The sequence below is a fragment of the Chiloscyllium punctatum genome, chromosome 15 (genome assembly GCF_047496795.1).
Source record: "Chiloscyllium punctatum isolate Juve2018m chromosome 15, sChiPun1.3, whole genome shotgun sequence".
Taxonomy (NCBI): Eukaryota; Metazoa; Chordata; class Chondrichthyes; order Orectolobiformes; family Hemiscylliidae; genus Chiloscyllium; species Chiloscyllium punctatum.
This window is the reverse complement of record NC_092753.1, coordinates 33585884-33606969: the sequence shown is the minus strand read 5'-3', so window position 1 is coordinate 33606969 and position 21086 is coordinate 33585884. Positions and strand designations below refer to the sequence as shown.

The 21086-nt window shown below is 41.1% G+C and overlaps 1 protein-coding gene across 1 annotated transcript in view; it reads right to left on the bottom strand.

Annotated features, from left to right (window-relative positions):
* arhgap31 (Rho GTPase activating protein 31) overlaps window positions 1-21086 on the bottom strand; it is a 106973-nt gene that overhangs the window by 10396 nt on the left and 75491 nt on the right. Inside the window, exons 3-9 of the mRNA XM_072584925.1 lie at window positions 20000-20144; window positions 18187-18269; window positions 17283-17390; window positions 11357-11502; window positions 9807-10005; window positions 7258-7382; window positions 2751-2810 (exon numbers count right to left, since the gene is read on the bottom strand). Of these exons, the coding sequence (XP_072441026.1) occupies window positions 2751-2810; window positions 7258-7382; window positions 9807-10005; window positions 11357-11502; window positions 17283-17390; window positions 18187-18269; window positions 20000-20144 (866 nt within the window). The remainder of the gene's footprint in view (window positions 1-2750; window positions 2811-7257; window positions 7383-9806; window positions 10006-11356; window positions 11503-17282; window positions 17391-18186; window positions 18270-19999; window positions 20145-21086) is intronic.

Here is a 21086-nt window from a genome sequence, read left to right as displayed (position 1 = left end):
GACAGCGAAGAAGGTTACCTCAGATTACAACAGGCTCCAATGAGTTGAAAAGTGGCAGATGGAGTTTAATTCAGATAAATGTGAGGTACTGTATTTTAGGAAAGCAAATCTTAGCAGGACTTATACACTTAATGGTAAGGTCCTACGGAGTGTTGCTGAATAAAGAGATCTTGGAGTGCAGGTTCATAGCTCCTTGAAAGTGGAGTTGCAGGTAGATAGGATAGTGAAGAAGGCGTTTGGTATGCTTTCCTTTATTGGTCAGAGTATTGAGTACAGGAGTTGGGAGATAATGTTGCGGCTGTACAGGTCATTGGTTAGGCCACTGTTAGAATGTTGTGTGCAATTCTGGTCTCCTTCCTATGAGAAAAATGTTGTGAAACTTGAAAGGGTCATTAAAGGTTTACAAGGATGTTGCCAGGGTTGGGGGATTTGAGCTATAGGGAGAGGCTGAACAGGCTGGGGTTGTTTTCCCTGGAGTGTCGGAGGCTGAAGGGTGACCTTATAGAGGTTTACAAAATTATGAGGGGCATGGATAGGTAAATAGACAAAGTCTTTTCCCTGGGGTCAGGGAGTCCAGAACTAGGGGATATAGGTTTAGGGTGAGAGGGGAAAGATATAAAAGAGACCTAAGGGGCAACTTTTTCCACAGAGGGTGGTAAGTGTATAGAATGTGCTGCCAGAGGATGTGGTGGAGGCTGGTACAATTGCAACATTTAAAAGGCATTTGAATGGGTATATGAATAGGAAGGGTTTCGAGGGATATGGGCATAGATCTAATGTAAGGGCAGAATGTCTAGAGGAGATTTGAGGAAAGAAATTTTCACCCAGGAGGTGGTGACAATCTGGGAGTCACTGCCCATAAGGGTGGGAGAGACAGAAACCCTCATAACATTAAAGCAGTACTTGTATGTGCACTTGAGATGCCAAGGCATACAAGGCCAAGTCCTGGAAAATTGGATGAGAATAGTTAGGTGCTTGTTTTTGACCAGTGTGGATGTAATTAGCTGAAGTTCCATTTTCTGTACTGTAGATCTTTATGACTTTATGACACTAAGAAACAACAAGGAAACACAGGCTGAAATTGGTGAAAGGCAACTTTATGCCTTGTGTCTTCATATGTGGATGTGTAGAACAGGAACTGACATCTAGGTAGAGTGGTTGGGACAAAACTCTTGGAGCTTTTCAACAAACAATTGGATAATGTAACAGAAGGACTACGTTTTCTGGATGAATGAGTTAGGTGTGGTCATATGCCTATAAACCACATAGTTTTTCCAATCTCCCCACTTGTCTGAATAACTTTAGGAATAGTGGGGAAATGGAGACGAGTCAAATTAGCATCAATCCACTTCTGACATTGGGAGTCTATTTGTCGAGACGCATTTGTTTTTATTTTTCCATCTGGTGCAACACAACCAGAGAGAATATTTCATAGCCCCTGCCAAAAATGTGGAATTACTCATTTCATCGAACATAAAGCAATGTAACTGGAGAAATTGAATTCTAATCCAAGCAACCTTCAAATGGGAGTTTGCATTAAGAAATCTACCTATCGCAGTAGTAATGGCATGGTGGGAAATTTGTTTCAATAAAATATAACATTAACTACATGATTAGTAAATATCACAAGGGAAGTGAAATTTATATGGATCATGCTAATGGAGAATTGGTAGAAATTTTGTTACCTCCAATTGAATTGGTCCTCCTGCCACCATTTTGCCTTTAGAATCCTGAGGCCTATCAGCTCTTGATTATTCGATTACACTGATTTTCTTTTTAAAAAGAACAATCAATCTTCTAAGAGAACAACAAAAGGCAGGTACCATCAGGTGGGCTCACCATTTAGAGGTGGAAGCAAGTTACTCAGATTATGTTACACACTCTGTGGTAGGTGAGACTTGAAGCTAGGTCTCCTGGTTCAGAGATAGGGACACTACCACTGCATCACAAGAGCCCCCTCCAGGACTACTGATTTGAATATAGAACCCCAATGCAACTTTGTTACGATCACACAATAGAATTCAAACCTTAGAACTGCCTATCTCACTTGTTGGTTCAATAACCCATTAAGGTACAGAGGATCTGAATTATTTTTAAGTTTAACAATGTTTTTTTTAAAAATCACTTTAGTCTATCTTGTTACCATTTTTATTTAAATGTTTAATGCTGAAGTCATCTGAAGCCAGACCAAATGTTACCTTACTGAATAGTGGAGCAGGATCCAAGGGCCAACCAGCCGACCCCTGTTCCTAAATCCTGTGCTTCTACATAATAGTGGATGTGTTGACTATAGTTTTCAGCCTGACAGTAATTAATTTATTAATGATGTGTGTCCTTTCTAATGTTAATTTTCCTCCTTGTTTTTGCCAGCTTCAGCAGCTCAAATGGACCTGCACACCCATTTATACCACTGGCATTCACAAATTAAACATAACTAACAGGAGGAGATGAGACACTTCTTTGAAAAGGACGCCAAAATGATGTGGAATGCCAACACAAATCCTCACATGGCTTTCTTGTTAATGTACTGTGTTGCATGTTATTTTCTAGTTGAGCTGTAATGATTGAATAGTGATGACAATCAGAATGTAATACTTTCTCAAAGTGTTCTCACACAGAAATGCTCTATTTTTAAACTTAAATCTGTGGCTTTGTTAATCTGGTGTGTTGCTTTTCTGGGCCCTGCTGATTTCAGTCTGGATTTCCAACACTATCTTCCTTCAAGAACATGAAAATGCAGAATGTCTTACCCTCTGTTGGCAAAGAGCAAAGGGATTCCATGCTTTTAGCAGGCCGAATGTTGCCTTTCTCTGTTTGAACACAAGAAAAAGAATGGGGATATGAGAAAAATATGTTTGGAATAACAAAACTGAGGTGAGAATCATAAGATTATGAGTTAATAAAGCTATTCAGGCATTATACACTGAAAAAATGCTTGGTCTTTTCTGTCAATATTGTGTGAGCCACAACCTTGGGTTGTAACCTTTTGCTGTCAGCCTTGGCTCAGGGGGCACACCCATGTCTCTGAACCAAAAGGCTGTTGACTCATGCTCCACTCGAGAGACTTGAACATTGCAACTAAGCTGACATTCCAGTGACAGGGTGCTACATTGTCTGAGATCCATCGCTTGGGTGTCCAGGTCACTGCCTGACCTCAGTAGATCATAGAATCCTTATAGTGTGGAAGCAGGCCCTTCAGCCCAACATGTCCACACCGACCCTCCAAAAATTAACACACCCAGACCCATTCCCCAACCTTATTACGCTACATTAACCCCCGACTAATGCACCTAACCTACACATCCCTGAACAATTGGGCAATTTAGCATGGCCAATTGGATTGTGGGAGGAAACCCACTTAGACATGGAGAGAATGTGAAAAATCCACACAGACAGTCGACTGAGGCTGGAACCAAACCTGGGTCCCTGGCACTGTGAAGCAGCAGCAGTGACCACTGAGCCACTGTGCCGTAGTGGATGCAAAATTGTGGATGCAAAATAGTGGCTGGCACTGATTGAAAATGAACATAGTCAGTTCCTCATGGCAGCCTGGCTAATATTAATCAACTAACATCACTAACACAATCATTCATCTTACTGTGTGTGTAAACTGGCAGCTGTGTTTCCCTACATTATAATCTTGGCTGTCCTTCAGATGAAAAGTGTTGAAGCTGCTATAAAATACTTCAGGACTTTTTAAGGTCATATAAGTGCATTTCTTCATAAGCCCTCTTTATATCAAAATGTGTACATGGTGTATTGGAGTTTAATCATGTTTTGTGAAAACTTCAGATTCTTGTGGTTTTAGGAATGTTCTAGGATTTTGTGCCAGATTGAATAACAATCAAATTCCAGCTGCATTGAAAAATAATGTGTACCATTCTAAGGAAATGTCATATATAGCACTCATTGTGGCATTCTTAAAGTTCCAGCAGTACCTTTCAATTTCATCGCCCTACTGCAATTGAATAGTGGCTTTGTCAATTTCAGTTTATTTCAGCCTACAGTTAAACTTTGAAAGTGTTCTGTGTGAAAACTAGGATCCCAAAGAGTTTTAATAGAGCCATCAAGACATTGGAAATAAATTGATTCAATATTTCAAAAAACAATGGAAAAGGAATCGACACAAGTTTAAGTATTCTGACATTGATGCTAACGTTCACTTATATTTGAAGGCTATTACACATATAGGAGTATATGCACATACTTTTTTGAAAATGCATATTTACATATAAGGAGGGCACCATCTTTTCTCGGCCCGTTACTACCTAGTTCGTAAGGAATTAAGGGCTACGAGGAGAATGCGATTAAGTGGAATTGAAATGCCCATCAACCATGATTAAATGGTGGAGTGGACTTGATGGGTCGAATGGCCTTACTTCCACTCCTATGTCTTATGGTCTTTTAGTTTCAAGGTGAAGATGATAATCAGGAGATGCTTATTGAGAATGGAAGGACTCCCTAAGAAACAAAACCAGAAATTGCTGGAAACACTCATGTCTAGCAGATCTGCTGGGTTTTTCCAGCAATTTCTGTTTTTGTATCTGATTTCCAGCACCCACAGTTCTTTAGGTCTTTTTTTGTTCAGGACTCCCTAAGAAACCTGTCATTGGTGCTTGCATCAGAACCTCATGCCTGGAAAATGTGCGCGCTGTTCCAGCGCAGCTGTAAGTTTAGAAAATTTCTCATCTATCCAATATGATTCAAAGCCTTGCGCCTCTCTATACCTGGCCCCCAACACACACACACACACACACACACACAAGCTCACACACACACAGAGTTCTGCTGGATTTCTATTTCCCTCTTTCGATAATATAGCCTATGCATATAAACAGAAATATTTAATATTGAAACTACTGTAAATAACTTTGTGAGTTCATTGGCATCAGGCATAACTGCAACTGAACTGAATATATCATGCTTAAGGGAATTGACTTATACATCTCAATCTATTAGAGTGAGGTCCAGTGGTTGATATTAAAGCTTCTTAATGATCTGCACAAGAACTCCACTTCAATCATTCCGAACATGAAACAAGGTAGATGAGGTGAAGATTGGTTTAACTCATTAAGCAATTTTGCTCCACTCAGCTCAGTAAGTCTACTTATCTTTGTGTGTGATGTAAAAATAGAATAACATCGCTCCGTCTTCATTCTAACAAATCATTCAGTAACTGTACTCTTTGTTTTCTAAGCTTCTCTGTTTTTCAATTTTAATTATTTTCCAGCTTTTTGTGAAAAGTGACTACCCTCTCCTCATAATGAAAATATCAAAGTGCCGCATTTTGGTGTATATTCACACATATATTTTATGAAGTTGTACAAAGTAATTGCAAGAATTTATTGTCCTCATTCTTTGGCATATCTAGCAAGGTGATTGACTAGATTTATAGCAGGTCTCACAAATTAAGATGTATATCACATGACATCAGATTAATCAATAATTTTTCCATGCTAATACCTCCATTCAAACATCCAACTACAATCGGAAAGAAATGACTAAAACCTTCATTTGTGCAATTGATCTTATTTGTCTGCTACTTCAACAAACCAATCCTATGGTCAAACAGTATTTTGTATATTAATAATGTCTTTGATTTCCCTGCCTTACTTGAAGTTCTTGATTCATTACTCTGGGTTTAATCTATCTCTGCCATTGAACACATCATTCAATGAGATCATATGTACACCTTCTCTCAAGTGTACCTTTCCCCATAGTTTATCCTCTTAACATTTGGAATCGTACTTCCCTGTCCCAAAGCCATGGGCACTTACCATTCTTGTAGCCATTCCAGTACAGCTACTACAATGGCATCTACCTAACAATGTTGAAAATTGTACAGTTGTCCTGTACATGAAAGGCAGGACAAATCCAACATGGAGCAGAAAGTGAGGACTGCAAGTGCGAGAGATCAAAGTTGAGAGTGTGGTTAGGAAAAGCATGGCAGGTCAGGCAGCATCCAAGATGCAGGAGCAGGTTCTCCTGCTCCTCGGATGTTGCCTGACCTGCTGAACTTTTCCAAATCCAACATTACCAATTGCTGCCCGATCAGTCTACTTTCAATCATCAATAAAGTGATGGAATATGTCATTAAGACAGAATCTAATCATCACCCCTTGACATTCAATGGCATTATAATTGCTGAATCTCCAATTCTCAACATCTTAGGGGCTTATCATTGTCCAGAAATTGAACTAGACTAATCATATAAATACTGTGGCTACTGAAACAGGTCCGGTGCTGGGAATCCTGTTACAAATAATTCACCTCTTCTGCCTCCCAAAACCTGTCTACCATTTACGAGGCATAAATGGAGTGTGATGGAATTCTCACTACTTCCATGGATACGTGCAACTCAAGAAGCTTAAACACCACCAAAGACAAAGCAGCTGACTTGATTTCATCACAACCTCTACCATTCATTCCATTCAACACTGATGCTCAGTAGCAACAGTGTGCACCATCTATAAGATGCACTGCAGAAATTCATTAAGGCTACTTAGACATCATCTTCCAAACCCATGACCACTGCCATCTAAAAGGTATGCTCAAAATAATGTGCTTATTATTTTAACATCACCACCTCCCCCCGTGAATTCTCTGTAATGCACACACCATCATGATTTGAAACAGTGCATCATAATCCTGGAACTCCCTCCCACCAAATGAACTGTAGTAGTTCAAGAAGGCAGTTCACCACAACCTTCTCAACTGGAGATGGGCAATAAATGCCAGCAAAGCCAACATGGAGAGAAATTTGTAACAGTCAGCTGGTCTGATAATGCCAACTTTATGCTGCCACCTAAAGACAAAATTACTTTCAATGACTCTACAGTCACACTCTTTCAAAGTTTCTGTGCACTAAATTGGATATGAATGCTGTTTCCTCCCATCACATAATGCCAGTATGTGCTGACTTGTGAACAATAAACTTTCATTCCTATTTGTTGTGTCTATTTAGATAAAGGATCAGTTTTGTTCTAGAAAGCCTGTCCTCTCTGTGATTCCATTGAAGCCAATGGAAGGGGTAAATCGGAGTGGGATTGGTGGTGTTTGTGAGAGAGGGGCTACTGTAGAGTTTACAAAGGATAGCTGATCTGCTGCTGTCTGTTTTATGCCATTTTCTCATCAAAGGTCAAATATATTTTGCTCATAATTCCTTTTTGTTTTTGTACATGTGTACAATATTGGATGAAATCCTTGTCAATTGTGATCAGTATAGTTATTGCCACCAGGTGTCAGCATTCTCCTTACCTGCAAATTGACGTCCTCTCACAAACACACTGCCATTTCTGCTTAGTTTACCCTTTGAATCATTTCCTGATCGTCCCAGGTTAAATATGGATTTCCATTTCTTTGTCTTTGCAGGAAGTTTTCTCCTGGAGAAGAGACAGGCTCATTACAGTTCAATTGCACGCTTAATAACATACCAAATGGATATTACAGATTAAAACTTAGTGCTTAAATATACAATCTCAATTCAACGTTGAGTTCTAGATTGCCTGAACAAACTAAACCAATGGTGGGATGTATTTGTTCCATACCCACACCACACAGCTCAACCAAGATCAAGGTCAGGACGATGTAGTGATTTCAAGCATTTGTCTTTTTTGCTGTAAATATACTTTATTGCCATTTCCTTGTACTGTCATTTATTAGCTCTATCATTCCCTCGTACTAACACTTTCTTCTGTGATCATTTTCCAGACCACTTCCCCAGTACTAAGCTATCTCTTGCTAACATTCCCCAGTTCCATTACTAGTCCTACTGACATCAAACTATAGGATCACTCCTCAAGGCAACAAAATCCTATTCTATCTGCCAGAACTATTGTGGCCTTAGAGCTCAGCTATCCCTTGAATTTGTGTACCATTCATTCCTTCTTTTTTATTTTTAAAAGTATTAAAGGACAATTAATAAATATATTGGTAGGGGAATATGTGTCAATGTAAATGGCACTCAGTACTGTTTTTATAGAATAAGGGCAGAATTGTGGAAGTCAATCACCAAAACATAAGGGGAAACTCCAGAATGCCATATCAAACTAAAATACAATTTTATGCAGGCTCATGCAAATCATATTATGCCTACAAACTGCAAACATCACAAGTGTTATAAAAAAAACATTCTTCCACCTCGCCACAAACAGTCCCTTGTGGCATAATGATCAGGTTCAATGGGTGACTCTTTTTTTTCCCACAGCAAGGTTCCTGAGGCCAATTATAGAGCTCCTCCCTGCACCTTGGCTGAAATCAGTTAGCTCAGCAGAGGTTAAGGGTTCAACTATGCAGCCCACTTTAAAACTGGACAAAACAGACTTAATTAAGCAACATCATTCACTATAACAGCTTCAGCTGGCAGCTAATCAAAGGCTATTGCTTCTGTTATCATTACTTTGCTGTTGAGAAATGTGCATTTTCAAGAAACATCTACTTGATTTTCCTCAGTTTTAGGTGAATATGGAACAGAACTACATTGCATTCAGATTAGGTAGGCACCAAAACCAACTGCTGGTTAGTATGTTAAACCAATGACTGGTACAGCTAGGAAGCAGGCTGTAAGTTTTCCACTAAGTGACTGCTAATCTACTTGTACTGTCATACATTTCCATTTTTCTCTTTCCCTAGCAACTCTCCAGCTCCTTTTACAAGATATAAAGGATTTCTTTATCAATGACTAGCTACAGTGAGTTCTACATGCTAATTACCTTCCAGAAATTCTGTTTCCAGAGATACATAAGAAAAGGCATTATGAATCAAATGTACCTCTCTAATGTGTGCTAGTCTGGTGCTGTAATGTTACTAAAGAGTATGTGTTGTGACGTTTACAGCCGAGGGCATCCTCTACAACATCCCTGTGCTTAAAAGGAAAAGAATAGAAAGTGTCTGTAATTGCTGGAAGCAAGTGACCAGTCAAAAGCTATGGTAAAACAGGAAATTGAATAAGTCCTTCTAGCCAATCTGCTGAAACAAAAAGTTTCCAAATCAACTGCTCAACTGTCAGAGTCATTGCCACCACTATCACCAAACATACTGGTTACAATGTTCCACCATCCATTCCATACAGACAAACCAAAGACTGATTCATTTATCTATCTTACTGTTGTATTTTATTCCTAAACTGTGTGCATGTATGTTGTGTTTTATTTTTCTTCAAGTCTTGTGAACAAATGAAATGACTTTTTTTTGTGTAACTCAATGAGGCCTGGTTAAATTGGCTTCTTTTATACATAAATCCATTGGAATTGGGAATGATTGTCATGGGGGAAAGGATTGTTTGTTTGAAGTCAACTTTGTTGTGACTAATAGAGGGACAGGATTGAATAAAGAAGGGCAGTTATTCCCTCTCTCAGGGTCATAACCAAGTGGTAACCCTTGCCTAGACTCTAGTTGGATTACAATTCTCCTTTAACATGTTGCTTAAAACCTCCCTCTTTGACAAATGTTTGTTTGATTTGGCTTCAGAGGAGGAATCCTGGTCATTTCTCCTCATTGACCCACTGAAACTGAGATGTCACTTTCTCTGAAATCAGTGCAGACTTGAATCCAACAAATCTCTGCTTTGTGTGATTAGTTCTGATAGCATTAACTTCAAAGTAATTAAATGGTAACAGATTTAAATAAAATGATGCTTCAGAACTCACATGTTAGAAAAAAACCTCAGGAACCGTTGAAAGTGATGGAGAACTTCTAGTGGGTGGTTAATGTTCGAAGCTGCGGGATGTGGTGGGGGGGGGGGGCAGAAGATAGATTTCTGTCCATAGAGCCACATGAAAGGGACGGGGTTTGAGAAATGTGCTTACCTGGGATCTGGCAGATCAATGACAGTGTGATAAATAGTCCCAGCAGCAGGTCCAGTGTCCATTGGAGCACAGTGCGATTTATCAAGACGAGCAGGATGGTCAGGTCTCAGAGTCCTGGCCTGGGCTTCCTCTAAGCTTAAAAGCTTCATTGAGGGTGGAACAATAGGGAGTGATTTGCATTTCACAACAGGATTGTGTGCTGTGGAGATAAATTGTATCAATCAGGGGAATGCTATTTATGAAGATGCATATTTCTTTTATTTGCCACTCTATCACATCCAATGTGTGAAATCACCAATATTTCAAACTTAGATGACAACTCCTACAACCATTTAAAGAAAAGGATCCTGATGCTGTGTTTACCCAGTTGGTAATAGTATAGGCAGTGCCATCTTTATTCTAGGCAGCTGCCTATGTGGGTATACATAGCTATGTTTGTGCATGAGCATGGTTAGTATGCCACTGAACAATGGCATTGACGATGAATGTAGCTTACTAGAAATCTAACCTGAACCAACCTTCGATGTTTGCATTTCTGATTGTTATTCAGGGGTGTGTCAGTAATTTAAATGTTGCGGCTTCAAGTTTTACCACAGTTTTAAATGTAAGTGCTACAAAACCATGGGAAGTACAAAGGATCAGAGAGACTTTGGTCAGCATGTCCATAGATGCTTGAAGGTAACAGGACAGGGAATTGAGGTGGTTAGGAAGACGTATGGAATACTTGCCTTAATTAGTCAAGGTAGTGAATACAAGAGCAAGAAAGTTATAATGGAGCTGTGTATCATGTTAGTCAGGCCACAGCAGGAGTACTGTATGCGAATCTAGTCACTGTGCTGTGAGAAAGATGTTATTGCACCAGGAAGAGTGCAGAAGAGATTCACCAGGATGTTGCCTAGACTGGAATGATTCAGTTATGAAGAGAGACCAGTTAGGTTATGGTTGTTTTCCTTAGAACAGGAAAAGTTGGAGGGGTATCTGATTGAGGTGTATAACTTTCCGAGGAGAACAGACAGGGAGATTCCTATCTAACCTATCTCTTTACTAGAAGGGTCAGTAACCATGGGGCGCAGTTTTAAGTTAAGGTGCAGGACATTAGGAGGGCATTGTGGGTATGTGGAATTCACTGTTTAAAAGGATAGTAAGATGGGAACTCTGAAACATTTAATAACTATTTAACTGAACACTTGAAACACCATAGCATACAAGACTACAGGCCAAGTGCTAGGAAATGAGATTAAATCAGATGGATTTTGGGTGACTAGTATGGGCTAAGTTTGAACTGTAGCTCTTGTTTGTCACAATATAGGAAGAGCACCTGGGTAAATGCATTTTCTGAGTAATAAGCTGGTAAAAGTGTCTGTATAGAATATTTCACAGCCAACACTCTATGCTCACAAAGGATTGCAGTGGTTCAAGAAGGCAGTTCACCACCCTCTTCTGCAGGGCAAATAGATAACAGACTGTTCTCAGAGTATGAGCATTCCGCTCGCACTTATTTCTGGTGGTTGAGATCGGAAATACGTGGTTGTTGCATTTCCCACACCTACCTTCAGTTTCCTGCCCAGGTTGGACTGTGTTGCTAATGAAGAGTTGATTGACATGATTCAGGATGAATTCAATAACAATAGATTGGACTCGAACCTCCAGAAATGCAGCATCGTTGTTATATCCAGACCCTTCTATTTCTTTTGATCTGTGTGAGAGAAAAGCACCAGGATTGTAAATATCATGTCAAAAGAGTTGATTGGTATGTAGTACTACATTTTAAAACAGAACCTATAATAGCCGAAACCAAACTGATAATTTTGAACCGGAATTTCCCATGGGATCCTTGCATTCCATGGACATCTATTTCTGTATGGTTTGAATTTTGAGTGTGTTAATGTGCTATCTTAGGGGCATTGCAATAGAGACAATGTAGGAGTGTAGATTTCATAGCACTTGAAGCTAGTACTCCTTAAGGAATGTGAACTCCTTTAAATCTACCTGCACTGTCATCAAGACCCTAAGCTCATTAATCCTCCTCTAGCATTCACAATTCTCTACCTCTATCTCATCCTTTAAGATGCATTTCGTTTTTACCAAGCTTTTGGTTATCTGATGTGCCTTAGCGGGAGGGAGTGGCAGGAGACTTATTATGCACTCAGATTGGTGTTGTCGACAGGGTCTCTAATACAACAACACCTCTGAGTTAAAACTTCCTCTCAAGCTCCCCAGTAGGTATCTGGTAGGCATTAGCTTTTCTTCATTCATGGGGCATCAATACTACTGTCTGGGCCACCATTTTTTGCCCACTCCTAATTACCTTAAGAAGGTGGTATTGAGCTGTATTCTTAAACAACTGCAGTCCACGTTGAGTAGAAACATCACAGTATTGTTAAGAAGGGAGGTCCAGGATTGAGCCAGGAACAGTGAAAGAATGATGATATATTTCCAAGTCAGGATAACGTGGTTTGGAAGACAACTATTGTACTGAAGAGTCCTCTAGTTTTCTGGCCCTCCTTGATGCTTGGTCTCTTGCTGAGATCAGTAGTACCATGGCCAAATCATCCATGTCTTCAGGCTGGCTGGGAAGATGGGAATTGTGGCTTGATCTCCAGGGAGTTTTCTGAATCCTCGATCCCTCCATATCAAAGTCTCCAGACTGTGCAGTAGCCCACAATGAATTCTTCTATCAGATGTCTGACCTTCTCTGGGACAAAGAGGTAAATGAGGCTGGCAACGCCCACTCTATTGCAATTTTAGCACTTGCATTTGAACATATACGCAGAACCTAGAGTCCACAGTTTGGGGGATCTGCAGAAACTCCTTGGACGGTGTCCTGGGGCAGACACTAAGTCTAAAGAGTCTCCATTCTTATGTCTGCTATAATCTGTCACAAGGAACTGAACGAAGAGACAAGTCTGCCTGATTTAGTGAAACATGTGAGAACATGACAGCTGAACATTCTGTTATCACTGGTGATAGTTGAGGCTGGAGGGGCTGCACATTCAGGCACGGCTGAGGAAACATTGCCATCCCCCACCCCTACCAATGGGTTTCCTATTACTGAATATAGAAACCACAATTGCTTCTGCTCTGATGGGCCACATGTAATTCTTTCCTACCGAGCCCACACACCAAGTCTTAACTTCACAGTGCTGTCTGAGTGGGGCCTCAGGACTGAGAGGTTTGAGTTAGTGCATGTCAGACCACACATTGGTCTTTCCTGTTTATAAACAGTGTCATAACATTGGCCCAACAGTTTACTCTAAAATGGGAAGAATCATCAAGCACTTGAATTAGTCACTCAAATAACTTTGGGTCATTTGCATCTGGTCCCAGTGAAAAAACATCTGACGAGAGTTTGGCCGCCTGGAGATGATCTCATTTTTCATGTTTGCTTTGGACCCACTGGGTGGTGAGTTTAATATAATGCTGAAATGATTTCAGTAAGAATGCGCCACCTTTTCCAGGTCAGATTTCATTTTTCTTCATTCAGTGCTGAGGCCATGGTAACTAATCTGACAGCTAGCACAGATAATTTGAGTCGAAGAGTGTGATGCTGGAAAAGCACAGCTGGTCAGGTAGCATCCGAGGAGCAGAAAAATCAACATTTCGAGCATAAGCTCTTCATCAGGAATAAGGGGGTGGCCCAAGGGGGCTGAGAGATAAATGGGAGGGGGATGGGGAAAGTAGCTGAGAATGCGATAAGTAGATGAAGTTGGGGGTGAAGGTGATAGGTTGGAGAGGAGGGTGGATCGGATAGGTGGGAAGGAAGATGGACCAGTAGGATGGTTCAAAAGGGCGGTGCTGAGTTGGGAGGTTGGATCTGGGATAAGGTGAGGGGGAGGAAAATGGGGAAACTGGTGAAATTGACTTTGACTTTGATCCCGTGTGGTTGGAGGGTCACAAGGCGGAAGGTGAAGCGATTTCCTCCAGGCGTCGGGTGGTAAAGGTTTAGGAAGGATAATTGACTCTCCACACTGAAGACAAACACAAATAGAGTGATCACTGTAATTAATTCCATCTGCAACTGTGACCCTGAGTTTCCAGTACCTGTCATTTTAACTTGCCATCCTACATTACTCTCAGTTCTGAATCCTGATATAGCCATTCATATCTCCTCAGATGCATAACCTATTTCTTTTCCCAATTACCTGGCACCAACATCCCATTTGTGATTTAATCTCTCCTGCATTCTTGCCTCCCAAAATAGACCTTCCATTTTGTTATTTGTCCATCTCTCCCTTGCCTTGTCTCTACATTTGAGCAAAAACTACTGTCGCTAGCTCCTCTTCCAGTGCATATTAAAGGTCATCTTCTGAAATGTTAACTCTGTTTCTCTCTCCACAGATGCTGCCTGACCTGTTGAGTATTTTCAGCATTTTCTGATTTTATTCAGATTTCCAGCAACTGTAGTACTTTGCAGTTGTAGTCATGCAACAGGAGGAGTTTTACAAAACTCAGAGATTGTTGTCTTAGTCATAATGACCGAAGCTAGATTTATGCTTAATATTCATGACCAGAATGTGAGTTTTGCAGCTAAGTGGTGGGATTTCAATGTTAGCCTGGGTCTCTGCATTATTAGCTCAGTAACATTACTATATTGCCACCATCTCTCATTAATGTGGTATCTGGGTAAATCAGAAAAAAGTGATTCTATTTTCACAGTTGGGTGAGAAGAACTGCTGCTTTATTTGTTACAACTGGAAGCTTTAAATGAGACTTTAATGAGCTGCTGGTCTCCAGCACTGAAGAAAATGAAATTTCTTACACGTAGAATGATCATAGAATCCCTACAGTGTGGAAACAGACCACTTGGCCCAACAATTCCACTCCGACCCTCCAAAGAGTAACCCACCCAGAACCATTCCCCTACCCTATTACTCTATACTTCCTCTGACGAATGCATCTAACCTACACACCCCTGAACACTATGGGCAATTTAGCATGGCCAATCCACCTAACCTGCACATCTTTGGACTGTGGGAGAAAACCAGAGCACCCGAAGGAAACCCATACAGACACTGGCAGAATGTGAAAACTCCACACAGACTGAGCATGGAATTGAACCCAGGTCCCTGGCACTGTGAAGCAGCAGTGCTAACCACTGAGCCACCATGCCACTCATGTCTTTTCATTTTGGGAAGAAAATAATTGCTGCATGTTTCTGAATCTGATGTTGTAGGCCTGTTTTGTATGTATGTGTGTGTGTGTGCAGTTTGTGCATGAATCACAAAAAACTAGCATCCAAGGTCAGCAGGAAACTGCTTTCCTTTATTTCAAAGGGAATAAAATATTAAAATAGGGAGGTCTTGCTAAGATTATACCAATCAGACCACAGCAGGAGTGCTTTGAAAGATTTTGGATCCTTAGCTAAGATATACTGGCATTGGAGAGCAGTAGGCTGATTCCAGGTAGGGAGAGATTCTCTTAAGAGGAGAGGGTAAGTGGGTTAGGCTTCTCTCCATTGGAATTTAGAAGGATAGGCAGAGATCTTATTAAAATATATGCAATTCTAGGGGTCTTGATGGCATAGATGAAGAGAGCTTGTATCCCCGTATGGGAAACCAGAGGGCTTAATCTTAGAGTAAGGGTCATCAATTTACGACAGAAATTAGAAGGAATTTCCTCTTTCTGAGGATTATCAGATCAGCCATGATCTCACTGAATGTTGCAGCAAACTTGATGGGCTGAATGGCCTACTTCTGCTCCTATGATTTACAGTCTTAAAATTGCTGGGATGGAGGAGGTTACAGAGAGAGGGATGGACAAGCTGCAGTTAGATAAGAACATATTCTGTAACTTAATTGGTAGCATTTCTGGACATGGCAATGTGGGTCAATAAGCACAGAGGCGATGACTAACCAGGACTCTGTGAATTAGAATTCAGGCAACTAAATTTTGTCTGTCTTCATCTTTACAGAAAGTAGGAGATAGCTCAACTAAGGTGGCTACAGTCATCTCAAAGTTGGTAATCAGCTATTACGTTGTTATTAATCCACATGCTAAATTGTGGTTAGTGCATTAATTATTTTTTCACCTGCTAAATTTTCTATTCTTCATAACTATGCGCTGTGTTCTAAGTAGACTGAGCTAAATTTGGCTAGGTGAAGCAGTCCATGCCTAAATGCAACACTATCTGGACAATATCCACTGCACAAGTGAAAGGCAGCAAGCATTTCCAATGAGCATGAACCTAATCATTGTCCCTTGATATTCAACGGTATAACCATCACTGAATCCACCATTATTGATAACCTGGACTTAAAGTTGAAAACAAAATGAAGTGGACCGGCCATTAAAGTACTGTGGCTACAATAGTGGATCAGAGGCATGGAATCTTGCAGCTCTGGTGTTACAATGCATAGGTGCAAAGGATTTAATGCAACCAGACCAGACATCACTCAAGTTCAAACCATGCTTTCCCAGGAACAATCTGTCCAACATACACTGTTGGGGAAAGCAGCTTGTAAAATAATCCTCTGATATTCTCTTACATTTCAAATTGCCAATTAAAAAAGGTAGCTCACCACCATCTTCTCACAGGCAACTGGGGATGGGCAAGAAATGATAGCCCAGTTAGCGATGCCCGCATTCAAAGAGTGAATAAAATAAAAGTGCTAACCTTAATGCTTGACTCTCAAAGTCTGTCCACCATCTACAAGACTCAAGTCAAGAGTGTGATGGAATACTCCTCATTTGCCTGGATGGGTGTAGCTTCAATAACACTCAAGAATCTCAACACTATCCAGAGTAAAGCAATTAATGTGTGTGGCACAACATGCTAAAATATCGTTTCACTCCACAGCTAACACTCAGTTGCAGCGGTTTGCACCATCTACAAGGGACACTGCAGAAATTCACCAATCCTCCATAGAAAACAGCTTCCAAATCCATAACTGGGCAACTTTTTCACACAGAGGGTGGTGCGTATATGAAATGAGCTGCCAGAGGAAGTGGTAGAGGCTGGTACAATTGGATGACATTTGGATGGGTACATGAATAGGAGGGGTTTGGAGGGATGTGGGCTGGGTGCTGGCAGGTGGGACTAGATTAGGTTGGGATATCTGATAGGCATATAAAAGTTGGACCAAAGAGTCTGTTTCCGGGCTGTACATCTCCATGACTCTATGACTGCTTCTATTTAAAATGCCAAGCGCAGCAGATGCATGGGAACACAAGCACCTGAAAGTCCATTACACGTCACTCAACATTCAGACTTGGAAATAAATCACCCCATCGCCAACACTTCCCCACCACCGCGCCCCCCCCCCCCCCCCCCCCTCCACCCCCGTTCCTTCCATGTCGCTAGGACACATTTCAGCACTTTTTCCCTAATGGCACTGTGGGATACCTGTGCCAAATGGACTATGGCGGTTCAAGAAGACAGCTCATCACCACCTTCTCACTGGCAAATGGGATTGGGCAAGAAATGATGGCCCAGTTAGCGATACCACATCCCAAGAGTGAATAAAATAAGGTGCTAACCTTAATAAATTGGGAGCCCAGACAAGGGCCAGATTCCTGGAGTGCATGTTTGTCATCGTGCTGAAGGAAGCAATATGTGTCAAATGTTTGATCAGGTATTCCAGAGTTCTACATGAGGAAGATGGGAAAGCAAAATAAAAATAAGAATGAGATTATCACTATTTTATGAACAAAAGCTACCCAATATTGAATGTTTAAAAAGAAGAATAAATACAAAAATATTTAGCTTTTGCATTGACAAGAATATATGTATTTTTCCAAAAAAGATGTTCACAACCATCAAAATAAATATACTGGTGTTACAATGCATAGGTGCAAAGGATTTAATGTAACCAGACCAGACATCACTCAAGTTCAAACCATGCTTTCCCAGGAACAATCTGTCCAACATACACTGTTGGGGAAAGCAGCTTGTAAAATAATCCTCTCATATTCTCTTACATTTCAAATTGCCAATTAAAAAAGGTAGCTCACCACCACCTTCTCACAGGCAACTGGGGATGGGCAAGAAATGACAGCCCAGTTAGCGATGCCCGCATTCAAAGAGTGAATAAAATAAAGTGCTAGCCTTAATAAATTGGGAGCACAGACATGGACCAGACTGAGCTGGGTTCTGTGTTTCAAAGCTCTGCTATATCTTGGAGTTGGAATAATATAACATACAAAATAAACGTTTAAACAAGATATCATTCTTTTGCCCTCCTTTCTTCTAACTGTATTTTACACCAGCATTCCCCCAAGGAGTCCTTTTACCTAGGAATGATTCTGTTGCTGAGATTTTAGTTCCCTGTTAGCTGCCTAAAACAGAGTTAGCACATTGAAAAATGTAGCTACGTGCAGTTTCAAATGATGGGCGGGGTATTGTTTAGCACAGCAAGAGAAGTTGGAGAGCCTGCTTTATTACCTGTAATGTGCAGGAGGTAGCTCTTTGATGACATTTTGTATTCTGATCAGCTGCTCCTCCTCTGACTGAGCAGAGACTGCCTCCTGTCAGTGAAGACAACAGAATTTGGTGAAATGTTTTGCAGTAAAATTACACCAGGCTTCGCTCAGACTGTTGCAGACTGGAGGTTGTTAATTGGTTGCCGAGCGGAGAAAGTTACTGAAAACAATATTTTATGTTTTAGGGTGCCAAGTTGGCCAGTGGTTATGCAAAGCACATCAGTGGGACAATCAACTGTGATCACCACTGGGCCAGTTCCTTACTCCAGGTTCTATTGATTAAAATGTCACAATGTGCCAGGGTAGGATTGATGCCCACGTCCCCTCACCTAGCATTCTGGACTGCTTGTCCAGTGACATTATCGCTACACCTCCACCTCCCTCATTTCTGTTTGCTCATATGTGTGTGCTTGTACCAATGTATACAAATGTTCTTCAAATGGTATAAATGAACATGTATATGAATATGTCTATACATGCAGTGACAGCATATGTGTTTACATATGTTAACAAGCTAGTTAGTAAGGCTTCAACTTTCAAATAAATTCCTCTGTCTCCTCCTCTTTCTTATTTCAATTATAGAATGTGGTGAAAGCTCCATATGGATTACCTTGTAAGGTACCAGTCTGAAGTCAGCAAAAGCCAAAAAGAAAACATAAGTGGAAAGCAAAAACATATACAGAAGTCTAGACATCCAAAGCAATAACTAGCCAATGGTAGAGTATGTCCATGTTCTCCCACCCTTTGGGAAGAGAAAGCCCCTTTAAGAGACCAGTAAGCACAGATGATATATTTAGAATTTACTGCACCAGATTTTATTGGTATGGCTTGTGCTGCAGGCCTCACATGCACCAGATGATGAAATGTAGGCTCCAATATGTGGAATGGGACTAACTATTATGTTGCATGCCTGGAGGCAGCCTTGCTAATTCAACCCAAATCACAGCTCCTAAATCAGACACATGAATGTAGGAATTTTTGACCTTTGCCAATGGAATAGTGCCTCCAGGAACATTACTGTTATGTGAGCATGTGTATGACCAGGGGCCTGCACTATTCCTGTTACTGATGGGACCAAGGGAAAGGCTAAGGAACAATGACTAACAACATTCCCACATCAAAGTAAAAGCCTTTAGTTTGCAATAAATAGCTTCTGTTCAGAAAAAAGTCAGTAAGTCAAATGGAAGTGAGAAATAAAGTTTTCATATTTGCTGAGGGCCTTACCTTAGAAAGTAATTATTAACTTTAGCAAAGAGAGATAGAAGTGGGATGCCAATCTGTGGGGAATTATTGACAGAGACCTAAATCTCCAGTTAGTTCTGTGTCATCAGATGCTAGTCTATCACTCCTCCACTTGACTGTCTTTGCTCACAGGGAGCTTAACACTTTTGTGAGCCCAACATGTGACGATATCCCACAGTCAGTAAGTGTGATACCCAGTGTGGTATTGAGCCCCGCAGGCTGATATTAGCATGAACAAGTAGCATGATTATGACTTAACATCAGCAGGTTAGGGAAGTAAAGCAAGTCAGCTTTGAATGTTATTTAGCGAAGTCACTTTACCCATGTGCACCAACCATCTGCTATGTTGAATATGATCATGGTGGTTGCCCTTCTCAACTTTACAGAAATTGACTACCCTTTCAACACTCAGTGTCCAGGAAGAACAGCCACCCCCTAGCTGCTGGAGGATTAACATTTACCTGTGGGACAGAACCCAGCACAAATCACTGGGATGTGGAGATAGCCAAAGACAGAAGAGGATGTATACTCACTGTGAATTTTTTGTAGAGCTCATACGTGAGAAGGGGGTTAGGCAGCTCACGGAAGTACAGTTTGCAGAGGGAGCCCACACAGTGGATGTCTTGTAGATATACTTCCTTAGTCAGGTCAGGACGTTGCTCTGTTCCGAACTCCTGCCTGCAAGAGCAGGCACAAGGACATTATCATTTGAGGTCCTTACATTAAGATTTCAATAATATGATGATGCAATGATTATCTGGAGTACTATTTCAGTGAAAAACATGGAAATTATTTCCAGTCTGACCTGGACTATAGTTACAGAGAGTTACATTACTTTCAATTGATTAGTGAAACTGTAATGCTGCAGTGAATTACAAATCCATAGCGGAAATCACTGTCAACTTTCATTAGGACCAAACAGCTCATATATCTTTGGCTCTCATCATGAAAAGGAAACATCCCCAAACACTGTCCATGCCTGAGGGAAGCAGAAGTGGATACTGAGGACCGAGGAAACTTTGTTGAATGAAATAACCTGGTGATAGCACACAAGTGGGCGGCACGGGGGCATAGTGGTTAGCACTGTTGCCTCACAGCGCCAGAGACCCGGGTTCAATTCCCGCCTCAGGCGACTGACTGTGTGGAGTTTGCACGTTCTCCCCGTGTCTGCGTGGGTTTCCTCCGGGTGCTCTGGTTTCCTCCCACAGTCCAAAGATGTGCAGGTCAGGTGAATTGGCCATGCTAAATTGCCCGTAGTGTTAGGTAAGGGGTAGATGTAGGGGTATGGGTGGGTTGCGCTTCGGCGGGGCGGTGTGGACTTGTTGGGCCGAAGGGCCTGTTTCCACACTGTAAGTAATCTAATCTAAGTTGGGCAAATTGGGCAAATGACATTGAGCTCTCATTAACAATGATGAATTAAGCACGTGTGGCTAAATGGCCTACTCCTGTTCCTGTGCTCTTTAAAGGAGAACGAAAGGTCGAAGAGGAACTAAACAAACTACAGAGTCAGAGGAAAGTGCTTTAAGGAGGCTATTGAAAGCAGAGTAAATGGCACAGAGAAGGATGTAAGAATGACTATGAGGAACTGAAGCAGCATCCTGTGTCAGGGTAGCAAGGTGT